At 41.3% G+C, this 23,695-nt stretch overlaps 2 protein-coding genes across 4 annotated transcripts in view; both read left to right on the forward strand.

Annotated features, from left to right (window-relative positions):
* The window catches only part of polr3b (polymerase (RNA) III (DNA directed) polypeptide B), a 27,082-nt gene extending 23,706 nt beyond the window's left edge, over window positions 1-3,376 (forward strand). Inside the window, exons 24-28 of the mRNA XM_005745915.1 lie at window positions 266-369; window positions 1,554-1,720; window positions 2,571-2,684; window positions 2,774-2,947; window positions 3,117-3,376. Of these exons, the coding sequence (XP_005745972.1) occupies window positions 266-369; window positions 1,554-1,720; window positions 2,571-2,684; window positions 2,774-2,947; window positions 3,117-3,246 (689 nt within the window). The 3' untranslated portion in view covers window positions 3,247-3,376. The remainder of the gene's footprint in view (window positions 1-265; window positions 370-1,553; window positions 1,721-2,570; window positions 2,685-2,773; window positions 2,948-3,116) is intronic.
* Window positions 3,377-4,941: 1,565 nt separating this feature from the next.
* On the forward strand, window positions 4,942-23,221 carry rfx4 (regulatory factor X, 4). 3 transcript variants are annotated; one of them, XM_005745917.1, is made up of 19 exons: window positions 4,943-6,410; window positions 6,523-7,473; window positions 9,479-9,565; window positions 9,735-9,795; window positions 12,308-12,431; window positions 13,699-13,760; window positions 14,290-14,503; window positions 14,977-15,054; window positions 15,160-15,323; window positions 15,857-15,957; window positions 16,066-16,124; window positions 16,235-16,379; window positions 16,665-16,759; window positions 17,216-17,333; window positions 18,250-18,369; window positions 19,820-19,981; window positions 20,084-20,243; window positions 20,347-20,485; window positions 22,306-23,221. In XM_005745917.1, the coding sequence occupies exons 2-19, from the start codon at window positions 7,431-7,433 to the stop codon at window positions 22,576-22,578; spliced, it is 2,205 nt and encodes a 734-aa protein (XP_005745974.1). In that variant the 5' UTR covers window positions 4,943-6,410; window positions 6,523-7,430; the 3' UTR covers window positions 22,579-23,221. The 3 variants fall into 3 exon arrangements, with proteins under 3 accessions (XP_005745975.1, XP_005745974.1, XP_005745976.1); XM_005745918.1 differs by having other exon boundaries at window positions 4,942-7,473; window positions 19,823-19,981; XM_005745919.1 differs by having other exon boundaries at window positions 4,943-7,473; window positions 20,123-20,243.
* Window positions 23,222-23,695: the final 474 nt, after the last annotated feature.

Consider the following 23,695-nt stretch of genomic DNA (forward strand, 5'->3'; position numbering starts at 1 on the left):
CAGCTGAACATGAGAGGTTTTTGGACCAATTTTGTGTTCTCCATTCTTTAAGCACCGGTTTGAGCACCGTTTGAGCACTGGCACCGTTTCAAAAGTACCGATTTGGCACCGGTATCGGATAAAACCTAAACGATACCCATCCCTAGTTAACACTGCTGTAAAGTTAAAGTACAGCCTCGGATCCTCACATGTGGGAAGCTGATTGGTTTTCTCTTTGCCATATGTGTGCATTAATGTTTTTTGTGTGTGTGTTTGTGTGTTTCAGGTGTTTGTGGCCTCATCGTCCCACAGGAGGACATGCCGTTCTGTGACACAGGGATCTGTCCAGATATCATCATGAACCCTCATGGATATCCCTCCAGAATGACGGTGCGACACTTCACAGCTGTGGAAACTCAAATTCTGCAACATTTTTCTCTGTTGATTCATATGCCAAGTATTTTTTGCATTGTTTCCATTGTTTTGTTCAGAAATAAACCAAAGGGGAAGAAATTTAAAAAATTAAACAGTAAACAACCATAATGTCAAAAAACGGTATGAAATATAATCTGCAGATAACGAAACGTTTGCTAAACGGTTGATTAAACGATTATTTTCTCAAAAGTTTTAAAAGACCCCAAAGGCAAAAAAGTGATACCTTTAAACATCTTGGAAGATCCAATCATTAATGATCAACCCATTCGCTGGAGCTAGAACTTATAATATATTATTCATGGTATTTTTAGGGCTATTAATTCATCACTGGCTTTGTCATTTCTGCTCCGATGTTGTAACATTTGTCAGGGAGGTTAAGTTTTCTTTTCTCTTGGTGAAAAGCTGGTTATTTGCCGTCTAATTTGAGGACGTGCTTCTGGTTTTTATTTGTGGGTTGTTGTTTTTTTTGTTTTTGTTCTTTTTGCTACGACTGGAGTCTGAGTCACGTAGGATGCTGTGGCTGTCGCTCTTTATAGGTTTGTGCCGGCTCTCCTGAGACAAAACCCTCATTATCCCCACTCCTCTTCTCTCTGGGTTATCATTGGCTTCCAGAGCACACGTCCATTGACGCCGTTAAGCAGCAATCTCACTGTTCACAAACAGATATTTGTTGCTGCGGAGACAGCTGCCAGTGAGGCCACCGCCTGTAGCGGTGTGTGTGGAAGTTTTATAAAACGTGGCCAGTACATGTGAACTATAGGATGGTGATGAATGTGAATGACATGAGACTTGGCTCGGTTTCATACACTGTAAAAACCTGAATGATCTTTACTGCTGCTCACTCTGGTTTCCATGGAAAAGGCTCAGAAATGCTTGGCTCCAGAGGATGTTTCTGTGGCCTGGGAGTGATATGAGAGTAGGTGTTTCCCTTTGTGTGTCGGGGTCAGGGGTCCTCTGAGTGCGATCTTAGTGGAATTGTTGAACTCAGCCATCCTTGGACTGCTGTCACCAACCCTGAGGAGTACATGTGTAATCTAATCTCACCCTTAATATACACATTTAGTGCCAGGAGAGGATGTAAAGCACAAAAAGATTTGTGTAATGAACAGAGCTGCTGTTCTTTTCCTGAACTTCGTCAGGTGGGAAAGTTGATTGAACTCCTGGCTGGGAAGGCGGGGGTCCTGGATGGGCGCTTCCACTATGGCACAGCCTTCGGAGGCAGCAAGGTGAAGGATGTGTGTGAGGATCTCATCCGTTATGGATACAACTACCAGGGCAAAGACTACGTCACTTCAGGCATCACTGGGTAATTAATAGAGGATGTTTTAGGTTAATAGCCACACACAACACAATGCTGCTACACAAGTGTTTGCATTGCTACTCATGACTGTTTACAAGTCTTATTTCTCTTAATGCTGTGAAAAATTTCTCAGAGTGATGTTAACATTTTCTCACCACAATATTAGTTCTTAACTCATTCACTGCCAGGGTTTTTGAGCATTTTTACTCATTTTTGAAGAGCCACAGAAAACTGTGTGTTATGATCATATAAATGCTGAACCTACCAAAATGAAGAACAGACTCTCTTCTTTCATCCAAAAAAAAAAGCTTGTTTCTACCATTTGCCATTCTTTAGTAATCAGCTGTAGAAGAGAGGTGGGTTCCACCAAAAATGCCTGTTTTGACCAAAAAAAGGGAGAAAACGAGCTTTTTGTGAAAAATACATTTCAAGCAGTCTGATATTCACTGACAAGCTGCCCGAGGTTGTATTCTAGCCCCTCCCATTGACGTCAATGGCAGTGAATGAGTTAAACAGTAGCTTGAATGTTTTCATTATGCAGAAATTGCATATTGTCATAGTGGCCTCGTTAGTGCCTGTCCATCCGGCACCAGCTGTATATAAACAGTACATTTAATTTCTGTGTAAAATCTGCCGTCTGAAGGCAAGGATCACGTGTACAAATCTTTCATTGTTAGTATTTCTTTATTCAAATTTATGGACCAGCAGTCCAAAAAGAAGGCAGATTTTTGTTGGAATCATCTCATGCTCTGCTTATCCACTATTTCATTACAAAAAATGATAGATTTTATATGCTTATGTAATGTATGTGTTAGCCTGATGTGCACACAATTCCTGACCCCTGCTTTTCCCTCAGAGAACCTCTGGAGGCTTATATCTACTTTGGACCTGTGTATTACCAGAAACTGAAGCACATGGTTCTTGACAAGATGCACGCCAGAGCCCGAGGCCCCAGAGCCGTTCTCACCAGGTAGTTTCTCATCTGTGGTGACGTTGAGATTCGATTAGTGCCTATAAGTGTTGAATTAAATTCTCCGTATCCAACTGTCCTGATAACAGGCAGCCCACGGAGGGTCGCTCCAGAGATGGAGGTCTGCGTTTGGGTGAGATGGAACGTGACTGTCTGATCGGCTACGGAGCGAGCATGTTGCTCCTGGAGCGCCTCATGATTTCCAGCGACGCTTTCGAGGTGGACGTGTGTGGGCAGTGCGGGCTGTTGGGATACTCTGGGTGGTAAGCTGTTTCTGCTGGTGAAACATGTTAGGGGGCATCACAAGATCTGGTGCACATTGATACGAACTGAAAGAAGGGGAAATATTTTAGTTTACACAGTGACTAAAAAAGCTTGGTAGCTGTGTAATCCGGGTGGTCCATAAACGTCTGTTCTGTTTCCGTGTTTCAGGTGTCATTACTGTAAGTCGTCCTGCCACGTCTCCTCCCTGCGTATCCCCTACGCCTGCAAACTCCTCTTCCAGGAGCTGCAGTCCATGAATATCATCCCTCGACTCAAGCTGTCGCGCTACAACGAGTGAGCAGGACAGAGACGGGACGTGTGAGTCACAGGTTTAGAGCAAGAGTTATAAGTTGATTTGTGAATGTTTGATCGAGCGACAAACAAGCAGAAAGAAGCTGAAACAGGACTATTTTTGTTGTTGTTTAAAATCTGAAAACTTTTTTTCCTGTTTCTTTTTTTTTATGTTTCTTTTTTCTCTGTTTGTGTACATAATAAATAAGTTGATGTTTTTTGTTAAACTTTGACTTCTTTCATTACAAATATCAAAAGGTTGCCCTTTGAGGGCAAAATCTCCAGGATGTCACCAACTTTAAATTGTTTGTCCTGAAACATGTTTTGACCGCAAGATCTTTTGAACATCCTGACCTGGGTCAAATTTCCCCACTTTTTTTTTCTGTCTGCTTTTCTCCTGTCTAATAAATATTAAGTAGGATTTTGAAGCTGGAAACTTTGAGATCGGCTGTAGCAGTGCAGTGTGAAGAAAACATACCCTAGAGTCAAAGAGGTCCCATAATAACTTCTTTTCAGTAGATTCACTCTTCACTGCTGATTTAATCACTTAAATTCAAAAAGATAAAAGCAGGTGCGTGCAGCTACATGCCAGATATCCAACGGACGCTATAAAGCTAAATGGTAGAATTAAGTGAGTGAATCTAATCAGTATCGTCACCTTAAATATAAACTGATCTTTGTTACCCACGAACAGTGTCCTGTATGGCTGTAAACTTTGTCACTTACTGCAAATTAACCAGTGTAACCTGCCCCAGCGTTTTCATGCAACCTTTGAATAACATGAAATTAGCACACGCATTTGTTTTTCAAGGTCTTTCTCAAAGATATCATTCAAAAGCACATCATGTATAGATCCACTATCAGATAAATATACGAAATAATAGGACAGTACATTTGAGATTTAGTTTTCTAGTGTATAAAATATCAGCAGTCGTCCCCTTTGTGCTAACTTCTTTCTCGAGTCTTTCTCTACATTTCTTGACACCAGTTTAGTTCAGAAACAGTTTCTGTGTTTTCTGATATTTGCTGAGCCGTTTGAAAAGTATTTGACCCAACACGTAAAAAAGCATTACTTCTCTAATGCTGAATTACTGTGACTGCAACTTTACACCTGCACCGTGAACACATGATGTGTGTGTGTAAGGGGGCCATGGGATGTCATTGTTTTTTATTACCTGAATTAACAAATTCTGCTGTGTTATGCTTTAACCTGCCTTAACTTTAAAATAATTAACTAGGAATTAACTAAAACTAGATGTGAAAACATTTTGGTTACCTAAAATAAAAAACTTAGTTATTTGTTTTTCAAAACTTTAATGAAACAATGTTGTGAAATTAGGAGATTAACTGAAAAAAACACACCAAAACAACAAATTTAGATGACAATTTTGTATATGTTAGTTTTGTGCGATTTATTCTCACAGCTTGTCTGATGAGGCTTTGATGGATGTATTTAATGAGGCTTCAGATGTCTACAACACTGTGAGACTTTTTTTCCGTAAATCTTACCTCTGGTATATGTCATAAATACGATACTTAGGACAAAAACTACCCTGAAAATAATTTTTAATAACTGCTTATTTTTAGTTGTAAACAATAAAATCTGAACTGAAATGAGCAAACCCGCTCAGGAAACGAAATCAAACTAAACTGGATTAAAATGAAAAACACAATTTAAAAACTCCTTAGAAAATTCAAAGTAATAATAATAATGTTATTATAAAGTTGCTCTGTGGGAATCGTACTGAGTCTGAGAATTACCTGCCCAGGTGGCGGCCATGCAAACTCAAAACACATTAAAAATGCAACAACAAAAAATACAACGTCAGTAACATGTTATACTATACACAAACACCCTTACCTAGTGTTGCTTTAAAGATAAAGAAAGAGCTGTTTTCTGCAAGTGGTGACCACCGTCCTGTCAAATCATAAAGAATCTGTAATAAAACAGAGAGATGCCTGAAATAAAAGTGAATGCACTGCATCACTGTAAATAATGTTTTCGTTATGAATTTAACCCAAGAAGTAATGAAAACAAAATAGTGTGCATTTAACACTTTGTGCATTTATACTGAGGTGTGTTGTCAAGTCTTTTTTTTATTTGGGAAGGAGTTAAAGTACAATTTTAAGACATGTATTAACCTTTTAGAATTTACAGGTGTGAATAGTGATTACTCACAAAGCATCAGCTGATGCTTGTGTTAGTTAAACGTATAAATGAGAATCAGAGCACAGTTTTATAGTTATCAATGCAGAAATCCTGATGATTTAAAGCCTTTTCGTAGAAAGAGCAAATAGTTTGTGCTCTGATATCAGTGCATCTTTATGCAGCTGATACACGCACAGAAAATAAGCATTCAAATGTTCTAGAATTCATCTCATGGAACAATAAGTATCTTTTTATTATTATATATAATCAGCAGTGTACAGTTAATTTTTTTTACATTTTTAACTGATTTTTGGAAGATTAATTTTGTTTGATCACAATCAAAAACACGAGTGACTGAAGTCTCTCGGTAGAGAGAGCAGGATGTCTCCTGTTTGAATTCAATACGAGTGGACAGCTGGATGCTCGATGCAGCAGCTTTGTTGACGTTACCAGGGAGAGAGCAGCTTTAAGTCATATGATTTCCTCTTTAAAGTGAAGCCCTAATGCCACCAACTTGTCGTATGTGGCGTAACCACATACCCCCTACTCCCACGTGCACACACAACTCTATTGGGGCCTTTTCACTAAACAAAGCAGAGCACATCCGTTTGTGCGGGCAGAGTGTGTGAGAATGGGATTGGTGGAAAAGGGCTCTTTTTAGTGGCTGCACCTGTCCTATTTTACGAGGCACTAATAAGCAGATAACAGTCACTAGGCTGGGAAAAAATGAGTGAGAGCCATTGAAATTAGGCTGAAATTAATTAGGTCCTCCTCTGAAGTCCTGACTTTGCGTGGCCAGCATCTAGAGCTTTGAGAGTTGAGTCAAAAATGAGATTTCCCTGACCTTTCACCCAATCCAGCAGCTCTTTCCTTCCTGTTTGAGCCCGATTTGATGCTCACCCCTGTCCTAACTAAGCGTGGCCCTGTGTCCGTCACCCTGTCCTGTGCGTCGCTGAGTGTCAGCAGTGGTGTCCACGCCTGCGCACTGCGAGTGAAAGTCCTTCTTTGCGCTCCATGGTGTGGTGAGTAATTCAGCCATAATCCGCCTTTCTCCTCTCCCCTCTTCTTTCCCCTCTCCTCTCCCCCTCTCCTGCGGTTCCATTCATATTCTAATCACAGCTTTCCCTTCTCCAGCTCTCAGGCACTCCATCAGAGCCCTCCCAGCCTCGGGTTTTGCACTTTTACTTCCCCCCCTTTGTGACCGTTCCCTCTTCTCAGAGGCATACCAAAAATAAGGTTGCAAAAAAAAAAAAGAGGTGAGAACTCCACCAAAACATTCACACTGGTGCAGTTTCATCATGTATGGATGTGTGTTGCGCCGCAGCTCTGGAAAAGTTACCACAATAGTGCTTTGGGGGGTTTGAATGAGGAGTGAGGAGCAGCACAAATGCAGGCAACAAGTGTGTGAGGGATGTGAAGTGGGAGTTAAAACCAGAAGGAAAGGCAAGAGTGGTGGTTGTGTAGAGATGTATGTTTATTCGGAGCTCGGGGGTGTATAAAAACGTATTAAATGCCATAATGGAAGACGGGGAGGCCACAGTGTTAGGACTGCGTAGATCTAAGCCTCTTTTTTTTTTTTTCTCTTTTTTTTTTCGTTGGGAGGGAGCTTTTCTTATTCAAAACAGCCCCACAAAAGACTTCCAGTGAGCCTTGCCACATCCCCATCTGACTTGGGGCCATTCATCAGCCTTCCAAGCCTATCAATGACATGTCCCCATCAGGGCTCCTATAAAATCAGCCCCTTTCCCATGAAACATCAGCAAACATTTTGACGGGTCTGGCTTTCCCCCCGCTGGATTTCTGGAGTCTCTACCCCCCCGCCCCACACCCTCACCCCCTTCCTTTCCACCCTCATTCCCACCTCCCCTCCTCTCCTCCGCCAACACCACCCCTCTCTTGGGCGAACCTCAGATCCTCAACATCTCCTGTGACGGGCAGCGGTCACGGAAACACAGAGCTAGACGAGGGGAGAGCCACTGAGGAGGGAGAAACGTGCGCTAAGCCATTTTCTTGGAGGAGTCAGTGTCGTTGATGGGAAGAGGATGCATTGCGGGCTGCTGGAGGAGCCTGACATGGATTCCACAGGTCAGTCCTGTTAAACTCTGCCTGCCTTGGATATGTTGAGGAAACCCAGCTTCTATTCACATTGTATGAGTTTTCTGCTGCGCTTATGCAAGTCTGGAACTTTCTCTGCAGGCATTCGGGTGAACTGTCCGGATGCTCATTAGCTTTTTAAATTTCTGAAATTACTTACGAGGGAGTGTTTTCGGTCACACTCGCTTACGGGAAGATGCAGGAGACACTTGATTAGAGAAAAGCAGGAAATGGACCTTCAGTCTCCACAATTGGTTTCTTGCTGTTATTTTTTAAAGTCAAACTAGAGAACTTGTAATTATGAGAGCAGCATTTAAAAACACAAGTGTACATCACAGTGCACCTGCTTTTTAAAAAGGTTATTTACTAGGTACAAAACTGCTAAAGCAAGACATTTTTTCAGCTTTGAAACAGGTTTTTACTAAGAATTTATCACCAAATTAATTTTCTTATGGTAAGAAACTGAGTTTCTTATGGTAAAACTGAGTCCTCTCTGCAACGTTAATGACAAATCTAATTATACACACTTTCAGGCAATTTAGTTTTTTTTATGTGAGTCCTTAATTGTCATTTAGCATAGTTTTCAGGATGATGCAGTTTAGTCCCAAATGTGTGCTCATAAATGAGTGAACATCCATTTTCACTTGTTGATCAAATTTAATCCAATTATTTAGATCCCCAACTTATCTGTTCTTGTGGCAAATGAAGCTTGAGATCCGAGCCTCTGTGGAGAATTAGCTCCACTTCAGAAGATTCTCTTTTTCATTTCCAGGGTTTTTTTTTTAAGCTAGAGAAAGAAGCCACTGCAGACGGGAACTGATGAGACACGATGAGGACCTGGAAATGATGTAATTTCTGTGTGATGCTATTTACCATCTGTCAGTGCTACAGTGTTAGAACACTGTTAAAGAGTAAGCTATAAATATTTACGTACCAAAAAATCTTTCTCCGCTGGAGTTTTTAGTTGTTTTTTTTTCTAGACAGGATTTTAAGAGCAGTCACTCTTTTTTTTTTTTTTCTAGACAGGACGTGCTGAAGATTGAAGTATCCACTCTTCATCGAATCTTAACTTTTAAAAGTTTTTATTATCTTCCTCGATGCCGTGCTCAGACAGCGCCAGCAGCTGGTGCTGTGAATGTTGTCACTTGCAAATGAAAAAAGATTCAATAACTTTAATGTGGAGGGATTTCCATTTGTTGCAGAGCCTAAAAGTTTGGTTTAGTTTTGCATAAATATGTCGGTGACTTTTTCCTGATCACATCTTAGTTTTTATGCTTATAATTCAGATTCTCTGTTTACGACATGCAGTTTAGCTCTAAACTTCCTGGTAGAGAAAAAGCTGTAGCTTAAAATCGAAGCAATTTTTACACCGAATTAAAGTAAAAGAATTTTGTGAATGCCTCTCATAAAAATAGTTGAAGAATTCGATTTTTTTCCACTCTACTCGGCTGTTTCTATATGAAAGCCTTGGTGTTTTGCTGCTGCTCGCTCACAGAAACCACACCAGTTGAGCTATTTCTAAGTAGAAATTAAAACAGGACAATGGCTTCTATTCCCCCAGACTGCTTCAGTAATGTGCACAGGCTCTTTTAAGCAAGTGTGTATGCTCGTAGTCTCCTGAGAACAATGCTGGATTCCTGCCGTCCTGGTGAAAACATGTCAAATAGAGCCAGGGCTGCGCTGCTGCCCATACAATCGATTGTTGTCAGCTCACCCTGTCACATTAGCGACATTTAAAGTGTCCTGTATAGCCAGTGATTTGCAGTGTTTATGCAAATACAGCTTTGGCTCTGTTCCACTGCAGGATGACATTAGTCACTTCACAAAAAGGGATTTTTAAATATGTGGGTTTTCTTTAGTTAAATTAAAAGTTAATTTAAAAAACAAAGAACAAAACTGAATGAAAACGTAAACTAAACATTTTTTTAAAACTTATTTGTCATTTTTTAATTTTTTAAAGTCATTTCTAAGAGCTGATCTTTGGTCTTTTTTATAGAGAGCTGGATTGAAAGATGCCTTAATGAGAGTGAGAGTAAGCGATACTCCAGCCACACGTCTCTGGGGAACATGTCCAATGATGAACGTAAGCAGGACCGACTGTACTTGCACTGAATCCTCTGTCTGCACGTAGCTTTTAAACCTCAGAAAATGTCATTTAGCCAGAGAAGAAATGATAAGTGTATGTTTGTGCCACACTTCTGTCATTTTGCTGTAATTACTTAATTAAGCCCTACGTGTGCTGTTTATTCCAGATGAAGAAAAAGAAAATAACAGAGCCTCGAAACCACATTCGACACCGGCTACGCTGGAATGGTAAGTTATTAAAAAATGTTTTCTTTTATCATTTAAAGAGAAAAGCTGCAACATGTCAAAACACAACAGCCTATTTAAAATATTAAATATATTCTCAAATTAATGTAAAACTGATGTAACCAGTCCTTTAAATCAACCACTCACAAAAGAGTCTGTTTTATTCTTTTTAAAAATTAAATAATGTGCACATCAGAGCACTTTTTTTCATTGTTTTAATCCTGTGTTGTCTTCATCCTGCAGATTCTGTTATTATTTTCAGTAAATTTGATTGATTTGGTTAATTTAAATTGTCTTAAATGTCACCCGTACACACAGATGATAAGTTTCTCTGCACATTTTAGGGAAATTTACTTTATATCTGCTAGGCAGCAACAAATAATTGCACCTGCAGCCTCAACATGCACCACAATTCATTCATATCATGTATATATACATGGAATACCAACTCCAATTGTGACAAGTCTGTTTAAAATTAGAGAATTAAAAGAGAATAATTTTATACATCAAATATCCTGTAATAATAATGAACTTTTTTTTTTACTTTTCAAAGTGAGTCTCTTTTTATTTTGTGTCATAAGTAAATTGTTGATTTAAACAGAAGAAAATCAGTCTAAAAATGTTATAATATATACTGTATGCTCTATTAGGAAATTATCAGCAAATAGTTCTTATGCAGCTAAGTAGGTAGGGTGTTGAATCAAGAGTAAATAATCTGTCCAGCATTAGTTATGCTTGTATATTTGTAATTAAAGAACAATTTTTTAACCTAAAATAATATATTGGGTCACGTGACTGATCACAGTTTGATTGTCAGAAGACTTAAATGTAGCTGTTTTACCGAAAAGCAGTAAAAATGGATCCAATTCAAAAAACAGTTTCTAAGTAAATGAACATTTATCTTAGTTCTTACTCAGCTTCACTGAAACAGACAATCAGCCAATGCAGAGGTCTACATGCAGTACCCAGACACATACAGTACGGTATGGCATATTACCCAGCATTAAAGTGCATTTAAGAGGTAATTATTTGGAGTAATAAATGAGGTCTCAGAAGCTTGGAAAACCATGGGAAACATTAATGTTTCAGGCTAATAATGAAACTTTTGTTCTGTAAATAATAATAAAAGTAATTGCAGCAGTTTCAGGATTTAACGTGTAGTTCAACCGTTTGAAAGATCAAATTTACTTGTACTTAATCAGTCTGTTGCGTCTTAATGGTGTTTTTTTTATACAAAGTGGAAATAGTGCTTTCTTCTTCTGATTGTTGTTAATGAGTTACAGACATCACATTTAAGCGATTTGTTTGACGGCTGCACCAAAAACAGGATTTCTTAGGGACAGTTTTTACAAACGTGAAAAAAAAATCAGGCTGACATTGTTACCGACATTCATACCACATTGATACCGCTCTTTTTGCTTAATTCCTGCGTCCTCTGTAAACACATAGAAGATTAGCAATTAAGTGCTAATCTTATTGGTTAATTTAAAAATCTTTTCTAGATTAAAGAGAATAATACAGGGGTTGTGAAAAATTCCACTGCAATATAAAAGTGAACTAAAAAAAGGTGAACTACAAACAGAAAACAAAAACTACTAATTGTGATGCTGGTGTACCTCAAGGCTTAGTTTTAGGTCGTTTTGTATTTATCGTATTACCTTTTCTTAAGTTGTTAGATTTACACAAATAATATGAGGGATGAAATGTAGAAATGCACATGAGTTGTGATGTGCATTTCTTAAAAATGAGTGACTCATTCAGATATTTGAGTTTGGAAAAGCAACGCTGAAGTATTGAAGTCATTGCTTTGTTGAGCCACTGGGGGCAGAATACTTGAAACCATCTCTGAAATGCTAATTACATCAGAAGTGTTCATGTCTCCTGTGTTGGCAAACAGTTAAGAGCACAAATGCTGCTTGTGTAAATAAGGGCAAATATTTCAATGTGAATCATTTAGAAATTATGACGCGCTCATTGTCGACGATCAAAGATTGATGAAATATGACGTCCAGTATTGGGAACACTGATAAACAGCTGTTCTGCTTTAATGTGAATTTGTCCACTGCAGCTGTTAGTGAGACGAGGTTGCAGGAAAAATGGATGTTGCAACTCCCGAGGGAGTAGCTGTTGTCTTTGTTGATGCGTTGTCATGTCTTGCATGACAACCCAATGCATGGCTGTTCCGTGAAACAGTTAGCTCTGCTGGGATGCAACAGACAGTTTGCTTTATAATAAACACTGCTACAGTGTTGTTACACTGGAAGTAAGATAATGATTACCATGATGTAGCTCTTTAATTTATATTGTGTCCTACTTCTTTCTTCTCATCTTTGAACTGTATTTGAGGCGGTACCCTAATGGCATATCTGCTTTAATCTGTCCTCTTAATAACATAAACTCTAACATCGTGCAGTTTAATATCAGATCACGGTAATTTTTAAACGCCCTGTTCGTCGTAAAACCATACACGAGCTTCCAAATGTCCACCTGACATTTCCCCCTTTGTTATTCACAGGCTAGAAGAAAACTACGAGATAGCCGAAGGTGTGTGCATCCCCCGAAGTGCCCTCTATATGCATTACCTAGACTTCAGCGAAAAGCACGACACGCAGCCTGTGAACGCAGCCAGCTTTGGAAAGGTGAAATGCAAACTTGAGTAGTGATGAAGATCAGACAGTGTGGAGAGTCAACGGTCACATCTATTGTAGCTTGGGAGGAGTGTTTAATTTGTGAAATGCCTTTTCACTATTATTACTACTTTCTTTTAGTTTTTAGTGTTTTTAATATTCAGGTACGAAGTTAAAACTTATAGCTGATGTTGCAGATGCACCACAAATCGAGGCGGTCTTCTGCTCAGTCAGCCGCGAGCGTTACGCTGGGGCCGTTGCACGCCTGGGTCGGTTTTTGTGCGGCTGTGTTGAAGTTATATCAGATCAAAACTCAGTGTGAAGCAAAGCTCTCGCTGAACACATAATCTAGAGCCAAAGGAGATGTGCTTTGGTCTGTTCCCACAACCCCAAGAAGTTCCTCAGCCTTCCTACCCCCAGCCATCCCCTGTACCCTGGACTCCAGCCCCAACCCCCAACCCGGGCCTACCCCCGCCCCTCCACAGCTCCTGTCGGAAGATATTGAAAAAGAGAAGGGGCCTGGATTAATGTGTAATTAAAGGAAATTTGGAAGGGTGAGATGTTGCGGAATGTTAGATCAGTGGCTGGAGCAGTGTGGGGTGTCCTTTAGGAAGGCTTCATTGATTCAGGACAAAAAAACGAGAGAGGGCCCGGACTGCCTCCCTGTCTGCTCATTTATCAAGCGGGGCCTGACAGAAACTTCACAGCTTGGCCTCTTTTTTCATCCCACACAATGGAGAGCTACACTGTTTGCTAAAGTTTCTGCACCAGGAGCTGGACCGAGGAGCCAATCTCTTTGGACAAAAAAAAGAGAGAAAGAGAAAGAGAAAGAGAGAGGAAAGGTGGAAAGGAGGGAGTGGAAAAGGTAAAGAGGGAGAGAAGGAGTCAGGATGGGTGGGTGGAAAGATGCAGGGAGGCTGTAGATATGGGGGTAAGGGAGGGGGAGTAATACCCATGGATGTCATAAATACATAGACTCTGGAAGCTTTTCTTCTGCACGGCGCTCCCTGTGGATATGACTACAAGACCAACTTTATTAAACACTCTCTCACCAAGAGCTAAACATGAAGTGCAGCGTATTCTGTTGACTTCTGCGTGCTGTAAAGCCATATTGTACAATAATAACAAGTAAAATGCACACACCTGCTATAGAGGTGCTTCCTTATGTCGCCTCTTTACACCATCTCTTCTTTTTCTTTTGGTTTTATCCAACACAGACAAAAACACATAAATATTTTGAATCTATACTTGCTAACAGTATTTCTCTCACAATAAACAGATCATAAGGCAGCAGTTTCCAGCACTGACTACCAGACGACTGGGAACAAGAGGGCAGTCAAAGTAAGATGTTTCAGGGTTTTTATGTTAGAGAAGCTGAGTCAGTTCCTCAGCTTAAAAACATTTAAAAACCACATGTTTAGACTGCATTTTGTGCTTTGCTGACATCTTATGTTCCTGTAGTTTTCCTTTTTAAAAAATAATTTTTTTGTCATGTTCTTCCTACACAACAACCTGTAATGATTCGTTCACATGCTTTTTTTTAATTAGAGGATATATTTATTTGTAAATTGTCTTTGAAAAGCAATATGAAAGAACTTATTGCTTTTCTGATAACGTACTTTTGGAAATATTCACCTAAAAAACAAAAAAACAAAAGACATGTATTCAAAAAGCAAAATTAAAATTAATCAATAAAAAAAAATTAAATCACACTTTGACTAGTATTATTATTATTATTATTATTTTGCAAATAACATATATTTTAAAAAAGACATTATAATTTTCAAACAATATTTTATTTTATTATATATCAGCCAAGTGATCCTCAAACGTCCTTGCCATTGATCTGTCCGTCGTCTCTGCTCCTCAGGTATCACTACTATGGAATAGCAGTGAAGGAGACCTCCCAGTATTATGACGTGATGTACTCCAAAAAGGGAGCGGCGTGGGTGAACGAGACGGGGAAGAAAGAGGCCACGAAGCAGACAGTGGCGTATTCACCGCGCTCCAAACTGGGGACGCTCCTGCCAGAGTTTCCAAATGTCAAAGACCTAAATTTGCCTGCCAGCCTGCCAGAAGAAAGGGTAAACAGGAGTTTTAAAAGTCCATCCTTCCAGCGCCCCCCTCAGCCCCCTCCTCCCTTCGCCGTTGCTTGCCATCTCACCAGCTCTGCGCCCCCTCTGGCTCTTTTATCTGCCCCGGGAGCTTCAGTGGGTTTGCGTTTAGAGAAGGACCTTGAGGATTTATATGCTGGCTCCTCTCTAACTCTTAATCTTTTGGGGGAGATAATAAGATCTAGCTGTGGACAAAAGGACAGGCACTAGCTGTCCGGCTTTTAAAGGGGGGCCATGATTTTAAATGGTTTGTGTTTTGCTGATCTCTAAAGCTCGTTTTATATTACTCCGCTCAAGCCTAGGCCTGTAACATCTATTTATTGGCTCCCATGCTTTGTTCAAGATTTATCTTCTTGTTTTTGCAGCATTTTTTTTTCCCAAAGAGAAAAAAAAGCTATTAAGTTTGTTATGCAATTAGATTAATACCCTGCTGTTGTCCACAGGTGTCAACCTTCATCATGATGTACAGAACACACTGTCAGAGGATACTGGACACCGTTATTCGGGCCAACTTTGATGAGGCGAGTCTTTTTCTGTTTAAAATGACCACTTTAAAGTCTGTTTGAGCACATTCGGTGTTTGCCGCTTGTATGTTTGTAATATCACGTCGTGTGCAACGGCCACAGGTCCAGAGCTTCCTGCTGCACTTCTGGCAGGGCATGCCGCCCCACATGCTTCCTGTCCTCGGCTCCCCCACGGTGGTGAACATCGTCGGTGTCTGTGACTCCATCCTCTACAAGGCCATCTCAGGGGTGCTGATGCCCACCGTCCTGCAAGCACTGCCTGATAGGTGAGAGTGTCCCTCTACTGCAGCTCAGAGTTCACAGTAATATCCTGATTTAACCTCTCTTTTTGTGGTTTTAATATCTTGTGCACAGCTTATGCAGCTACACTTTTACAGTGTGTGTCTTGTAGGGTCACGTCATTCCATCTCCGATGATTTGCAGGCACATCTTCAGTTTTAAAGTTATCAGCTGTTTGGAAACACAATTAATTTATTTACCGTGATGTGTAAAGGCGGGGTGGCTCGTTTTCTAAAGCTTCAAAGTTTCAAGTAAAGTCTCATCTGGAAGACAAAACAAGAAAGACGTGCTGAAAAAATTACATTTGAGTCTTTTGTGAAAAAACAAACTGAACAGTCTTACTGAGGATCAGTGCTCAATCCTGAGCTGCGAAATGGTTTTGAACTCATGGTCCGCTCTTTATGTTTCGTTTTTATGGCTCTAACAGTTAATTAGTTCTTTAGTTGTGACCCTTATTAAATAAAATCACGTGTTTTGTCTCAGGTACTAAATGTGCTTCATTTTCTCCTCATCTGCACAGTTTAACTCAGGTCATTCGAAAATTTGCCAAACAGCTCGATGAGTGGCTTAAAATAGCACTTCATGACCTTCCAGAAAACCTGAGGAATATCAAATTTGAACGTAAGCATAAAATATGCCAAAGTGATTGTTTGCTTCTTAAGCACGTGTGGATTTTATAGGGTAACTTCTCAGGGATTTATTGTATTTTCTTCTCCTTTTGTATTTCAGTATCGAGGAGATTTTCGCAGATCCTAAAGCGGCAAACATCACTAAACCATCTATGTCAGGTGCCTATCGTGGTCTGAATGTTTTTAATAAAATCCATATGAAAGAACAAAGCTGATAAGGGATGTGGGTATGCTTAGATTTGTCATATTGTTGACTTATCTGTCCCAAGGCATCGCGGACTGTGATAAACAGCGCCGACATCACCTTTCAAATGCTAGAGGACTGGAGGAACGTGGACTTGAACAGCATCACCAAGCAGACACTTTACACCATGGAGGACTCGCAGGAGGAGCACAGGCAGCTTATTATCCACTGTAAGTCGCCCTGACTCACCCGGACGGGCACTTTACTATGACGTGAACGACTCGCCGAGGGACGGTCATTCCCACGGCCGGCAGAGTCAGAGCGTTAATGACGGAGAGCAAAAGGTTAAACAAGTTCAATCTGCTCTCGAACACCCTGCGGAGCATCTCCAATTCCCTGCACCCTCGCGCCTCTGCATTGGCCCGGAAGGGGTCAGAGGTCACACATACGTAGAAGCTGCTGTGTGAAGGTGAAGGTGCTGTTTGTGTTCTATGTAACGCTCCCTTCTCTCACAGTGTATCAGGAGTTTGATCGTCTGCTGGAGGAGCAGTCGCCGATCGAGGCTTACATCGAGTGGCTGGACTCGATGGTGGATCGCTGCGTCGTCAAGGTCAGACAGCTAACAGGCATTATCCCCTGTTTTTGTGTGGTTGTTTAGACACTTCAGTGTAAGCTGCACAGGTGAAAAGTGCATATTTTTTTATAATCCTCCCCTCACTGAGACACCTGTGGCTGAAAGCCCTCTTCCCTCTCTTCCCTGCAACTCTCTCTTAAACCGAGTCACTTAGGTTGCGATCCTCCCAGTTAATGATGTCTTCAAGCTTCCCATTTGCGTCCATTATGTGCCAGATATTGCCTTGTAAAATTTCCGTCTCCCCGGCAACGTCTTGGACTGCTCAGACAATAGTTCAATGGGAAGGCGTGTCCCCGGGGGCAAATTAAATAGTTGACTTGTTGACATGTTTTTCGTTCCTGAGGGTTAAGCCCCAATACGGACCCGGAGGTTAATTCTACCCCGGCGTCCCCACCCTTCCCCCCTCTTTTCTCATGGAAATGTTCTCTCTAGGTGGCGGGGAAGAGGCCCGGGAGCCTGAAGAAGGTGGCCCAGCAGTTCCTGCTTATGTGGTCGTGTTTTGGTACCAGAGTCATCCGGGATATGACCCTGCACAGCGCGCCCAGCTTCGGTGAGCTCCTCCTGCTTTTCATGCAACAGAAAACACACAGCGTTGACAGTCGTTTTATTTACTGTGTCATCCATGTAAACTGCTGAAAATAGCTCCGCTAATAATATCTTTAGTGAAATTTGAGGGTTTTTTAAGTATAAGTTTAGAGTTTCCCTCACTTGCTCATGATTTTCACATTTAAAAGCTAATATGAGCCAAATCAAACTGATATAAAGAGATGAAATGTCTCTTAATTGGAGCTAAATGCTCATTTAATGATTCCTCTGCTTGCTTAGCTTCGACTTTGAGACGAGGAGAGAGTAGGCACGAGTGAAATGGCTGCTGCTTTAACAGCTTACTGTTTGTGGTAAGCGACAAGCAGTAAAAATTAAAGAAAAGAAAATGGCTTTTCTCTCCCCTCCTCTGTCCCTGTCTGTGAATATCAAAGACACAGCTGGTTGCAGTGTTTTGATAAAGCAGGTCTCTGTGCACAAACAGCTAATTAACAAAGGTCGCCCCTCCCCTCTCCCCGATGCGTTTGCCTGTCTTTTCCCATTTTATGACCGGTCAGTGTTACACCCGGCTCCCCTCAATGGCCACAAGTGTTTATTATGCACACGGCGGCGGCAGAAGCGGCCGGCACAATGACACAATTGTGACACCCCCTCACATGCTCATCTTTCGTGCGACCCCCGGGGTCAGCTGACATATTTCTGGCACTGACTCGGTACACGGAAACAAGCGCGCTCGCTCCTTTTTAATAACAGCGGCCCTCCTGTCATGCCTGCAGGATGTGATGTCATCATCTCAATGGTTGTAATCAGTTACATGCTGGACAGATGTTTGTTTGGTTTCAGCGACTCACTGGAACTGTGCCACTCTAACTCCAGATAAACGCTTCTACTGTCTGATTGTGCTTTCTTGTATACGTCTGCAGGCTCCTTCCACCTGATCCACCTCATGTTTGACGACTATGTGCTTTACCTGCTGGAGTCCCTGCACTGCCAGGAGAGAGCCAACGACCTCATGAGGGCCATGAAAGGCGAGGGCAGCACAGGTGAGCGCTCCAGCTGTAGGTGCAGGTGGGAACCAGCAGCACAGCTGTTTGGTAACGTGACTACATCAGTGGACATTTCCAGAACCCTGAACTTAACTCTGAGTGATTGGATGATCCATAACCCTTGATGGCAAAAATCTTCCTTCAGCTAAATGATAGAAAAGCTGAAGTTGGCTTACTTTCCTCTGGCACGTTTTTAATATACAGATCTCTGACTTTTAACAATCAGATCAGTGGTGTTTTAGTTTATGCCACACCTACATCACCTCTCAGTGATGCACCTCTGCAACTTCCTCTGTAAAGGATCGTCCAATTTCACTTTTCCTCGATTGCAGATGCTTCAAAACACAGTTGGTGCACATAAAAGACAGCACGTCGCTCCTGTTTTAGCTCAGTTTCTACCTCCGAAACACAGAGTTGATTTTAAATGGTTTTCATTTGGTTTTAAAGCCCTCCAGGTCGGGCCTTTGCTGTTCTTGTCCCCAGGCTCTGCAGTAGTCTGCCATCCCACATAAATCCTCTCCAACCAACGTTTTCATGATTTTTTTATTGTTGTTTCTAATATCAGGTTTAAGTTACAGGTGTTTAATTTTACACTATTTGATTTATTTCTCATATTTTGGTCATTAGTGTCATTTTTTTTTTACTTTACTATTGGAGACATGGCATATAAATGCACCTGCCTGGAAAACACTCTTTTAAATGTTCTACATAAATACAATTAACTTGAATTTAAAAAATCTGTTGAATATCTGTTAAATGGAAAAAGAACTGTTTTATTTATTTATTATTCTTAACTTCCAGATTAATTGATTTGTTTTATGTGAGAGCCACTTTTGGGTCATTTATTATGTATTATACTTTTTTTTAAACAAATGAGAATAAATTAATTTAACACTTGTTAGTCAACACTCAACATTATTATCAAGTAATATAAGGAAGCTTGTTTTCACAACTGGGGAAAAAAAGAAATTGTTATCATCCATAAGTAAAAATTTCCATCTGTTATCTCAAAAATTTTGACTTATTCTCAAGTTTGACTCTAGAAGTTGAACTTGAAATTTTGACATAGCTTTGCCTGGAAACCTTAGACATACGTTTGCGCGTACCCAGGGAGATTTGCGCCCTAAATGTTGTGGTGACTGTCCAGAAAAGCCTCCGAAACACCAGCAGAGGTAGTTTATTCTTACCTGTCCAGGAATTCACTGTTGTAAGGTGTTCCTGTTCATTTCTCTCAATTTTAAATGTTTTTTTAATCTTATATATTATAGAATAAAATGTATACACTTGTTTGCAGTGACCTTGTATTGATGAATCTTTTAGAATGAGCCTGTTTTCTGCCACACAAAAAGACTTTGTTGTCTAACTGCAGATTTGTTCTGGCTCTTTAACATAGCATCCCTCTTTGCATTAAACTGTCTAACCGCCTGTTTCCTCCCGACACCTTCAGCAGAGAGAGAGGAGGAATTTACGCTGACAGAAACCGCCCCCGCCTCGCCGTCTCCGGGATCCTACTCTCCCGCTCGGTCAGTCCACTCTGTGGGCGTCTCCTCGGCCAGCTCCCCCACAGCAGCCGTGTCCCCGGAGTACACCGGAGTACCTGCCACGACAGGTGAGACAGGACTCGCGTACAAAAAGCCCAGAATAAGCAGAGTTTAACGTAGTTCCTCTGCGCCAAAGCGTCTGTCTCTGTGTCCATATATGTGTCTACCAGGCGCTGTTCAGTCATATACCTGGTCCCTTACATACACAGTGACAACAGCAGGCGGAGCCGCTCCAGAGGCCGGGCAGCAGCTGTCCTGTATGAGGAGCAGCGCTCCCGTACCCCCTCCATCTTCTGCCCACAGGATGCCAGTCTACAGGGAGGAGCATGGGTGATTACAAAACTATCGATCATTGCAGTATTAAAATACATTCTCAATTTATTTTTTGGATTCATTATATTTATTAAATTTCGACTGTTTAACTCCATTTTAGGTACACTGGTAGCTACAACTATGGCAGTTACGCCAACCAGCATCCTCACTCCATCCAGAGCCAGTACACGAGTTTGGCCCACGAGCCGACGATCCCAGCCCCACTGCACTACTCCGCCTACCACCGTACATCTGCACAGGTCAGGCTCTGATGCTCAGGAATGGGGTGTGGTAGCAGATCATTAATTCAAATTGGTTTATTCGGGTTTTATATTAATTTAAGGACCTGTAAATGCTAAATAATAAAAGTATTAGGTTTTAATAATGAAAGAAAATAAATGAAACACTTGGGAAGACATTTGTTAGATTCCAAAGATTAAAAAAAACCCTCTGACTGTTTGGATGATCTGAAATCCTGGATTGCATCTATGCAGTGATAGGACACTTTTAGACTTTCACAGCGTGGAGGTAAAACTATGATTTAAACTGTATAAAGTAACTCAAGTAAGTAGCTAGGTAAGTCATAAGTATCAGTATGAAAATACTGGGGTTTAATACCTTGTGTGAATGTGTGATGCCTAACTGCTACTTAAACTTTATGCATTATATGAGGCTGATACTACGTGTTAAAAAATATGTAGCATCTGCTAAACTAAATGTGAGGATGAACTGACTGAGTTGTCCTTTTAGGGGAATAAATAGATTTAAATATGATGCTATTTAAAAAAAGAAAAAGAAAAGAAAAAGAAAAGAAAGGTTATTAGAATGAGATGGAGCCGCTGATGTTACCGAGTGAGTTTTACTCTTTTGGTGGCAATTTCCTGTCAAGGGTCCTCCAGCCTCTGCTGCCTTTATAGAGGGAGGAGATCAGCTGGGCCTCAGCGCTCGCAGTGTTTCTAAAAGTCCCTGAATCACCCTCTCCACACAGCGGAAGCAGACAGTGAAAGGTGGCTCGGCCGGGGCCAAGAGGGGGCCTTGCTCTGTTACTTCTCTTTCCAGCTCTCAATAGTCTCTTCATCTGTCTGAGCCAGTGGCCACGGAGCAGGGCAAGGGGGCGTTTATTAAAATATTGTTATTCAATGGTCTCTTTTCTGCTTGTGAACAAGAGGCAGCTGAGCCGCCTGTTCTGCACTGACTGTCTTTTTCCATGCCGTGATCCCTCATAATGGCTTCGACTGTCGTGTTTATATTTAGTTAAAAAAAGGGGAAAGGGTCTACTTCCACTTTTTTTTTTTTTTAGCCCCGTCTGAGCTTAAATAGGGCACAATGCCTGCACTTTGTCACTGCGAGAGGTTGGACATGGAGCTGAAACGGTCTGAAAACTTTGCCGGATCCCCATCTGTCCAAAATATTTTTGTCAACAGGCAGATTTGGTCTGTTTGAGGTCAGTCACCACAGGCAACAGATCACACACATGCACGCACACACAAGGAGGGAGACAGAAAAAGCACTTTTTTGGGTGAAACCCTCATTTTCTTAAGTGGCTTAATTTTCTATTTTGACCACTGTGCCACAACTTGTGAAGCAATTTCCCATGACAGGAAATTACCAGCGGCAGGGTCAGTTCAAATCCAATATTTTATGCTTAATACAGCATCAAATGAGATATCGGCCGGGTCGTGGTCACCTTTCAGGACCACGAGACCTGTGGAAAAGGGAATTTTAAGGTTCGTATCACTCTGGCAGCGCAAAGAGGGCAGCATTTAAATGACTTGCTGTCAGGAAGAGAGTTAGATCAGGTATCCTAACATAAAGGATGGAAAAAGATAAAAGCCACGCAACAGCTCCTCTAAAGCTCGCCATCACTTGGGGATGACTGATATAGTTTACCAGTTAGAAGATTGGTGGTCTTCTTCGGGCCTTGGACAAGATACCAAACCCTGAGTTGCCCCTGATGGTTCCAGCGAAGAGTGACTAACTAGAAAAAAAGCACTTTGAATAGCAGTCAAAGCCGAACAGCACCATAGAAGTACTGCTCCATCTTCTACTTAACTTATCCCCCTCCTTTTCCTCTCCACAGTACCAGCTCAACAGCCAGATGTCCCGAATGGAGCCGTGCCTGATGGGCAGCACTCCTCGGTTGCACCCCACGCCTGTTGCCCCCCGGTGGCCAGATGTGTCACCAGGTAACAGCTGTTACACCAGCCCGCCTATGCATTCGTCCCGCTATGCCACCTCTGGGGATATGTACTCACCTCTGGGCCCACGCAGGAACTCAGAGTACGAACACTCGCAACATTTCCCCGGCTTTGCCTACATCAACGGGGAGGCCACCACCGGCTGGGCCAAATAGCCTTAAATCTGAGAGCTGTGAACACTTTCCAATCAAGCGCATGAAAAAAAAAAAAAAGGGAACGGAGAGTAAAATGCGCCAGCGTAAGGTAAAACGAATCACGGCGTGGATGTTCTGACAATTTTAAAACACGCATTACATCAATCACATCCAATGATTGGCTGCAACTTGTGGGGAGGTTTATTAAAGTTTCTTCAGCAGTCGACAGAAGAAAAACAAAATAAGATTGCAGCAAAATCATTATGAGAGTGCAATGCTGCTGCCAAGCTGTGCCTTCGATTTAAGGAATGTACACCTCTGCCAGAGTTTCCCTCATCCACGAGGTCGGGCGCACACGCGGTCCCACCAACCCGCCCGCCCCTCCGTCAGTGATGTCCAGCGACTGACGGCTCTGCGTGCTCTAAGCTGTACAATCTCAGTCTCCTCTTGTTGCTCAGCAGTATCCTGTCGTGAGCCCTCTGCAGCAGATGCTTGCACTGTAGCTCGATGATGATAATGATGGACTGCACTGCCTTAACGTTCTCCTGGGATACTTAACATCACAGGTGACCGATACAAACTCAAGAAAGACCTTGATGGGTGTGTTAAGGTTTCTTCATCTTGGATACTTTTTTAAAAAAAATGATGAACAATGTGACTTAGAAAGAAAAAAAAGTGTATTCTGTCGCAAGCCTTTTTGCTGTTTTTCTGTGACTATATATCTATACACACACAGACACACACACAAACACACACATATATATAAATATATATATATAGTATGTATTTTCTGTAACTTTGTAACATGGTGTATCCTTTATTTTCGATGTTACAATTGGTACTTTGTTCTCTGTTTTGTATCGCTAGTAAAGACGCATTAACCTAGGGTTGTGTGTTCTATATAATGCACTCAAAGCTACTGAGGACCTATTACCCTATGGGTATTTATAAAAAGGGAAAAATATCAAAGTGTACAGTAACATGAAGTCTAGTCACTTTTCTGTAAATAAAAGCACTGGAAACCATCCGTGGTGACTGTTAGACTATCACAGTTAAAACTGGTGTGTATGTGTGAAATATGTTGACACATAAATTTAAAACCGTGAGACATTCTTGTCAAATGTCTTTTTTTTTTTTT

The sequence above is a fragment of the Pundamilia nyererei genome, unplaced genomic scaffold (genome assembly GCF_000239375.1).
Source record: "Pundamilia nyererei isolate P.nyererei 1_Seehausen unplaced genomic scaffold, PunNye1.0 scaffold00170, whole genome shotgun sequence".
NCBI classification, from domain to species: Eukaryota; Metazoa; Chordata; class Actinopteri; order Cichliformes; family Cichlidae; genus Pundamilia; species Pundamilia nyererei.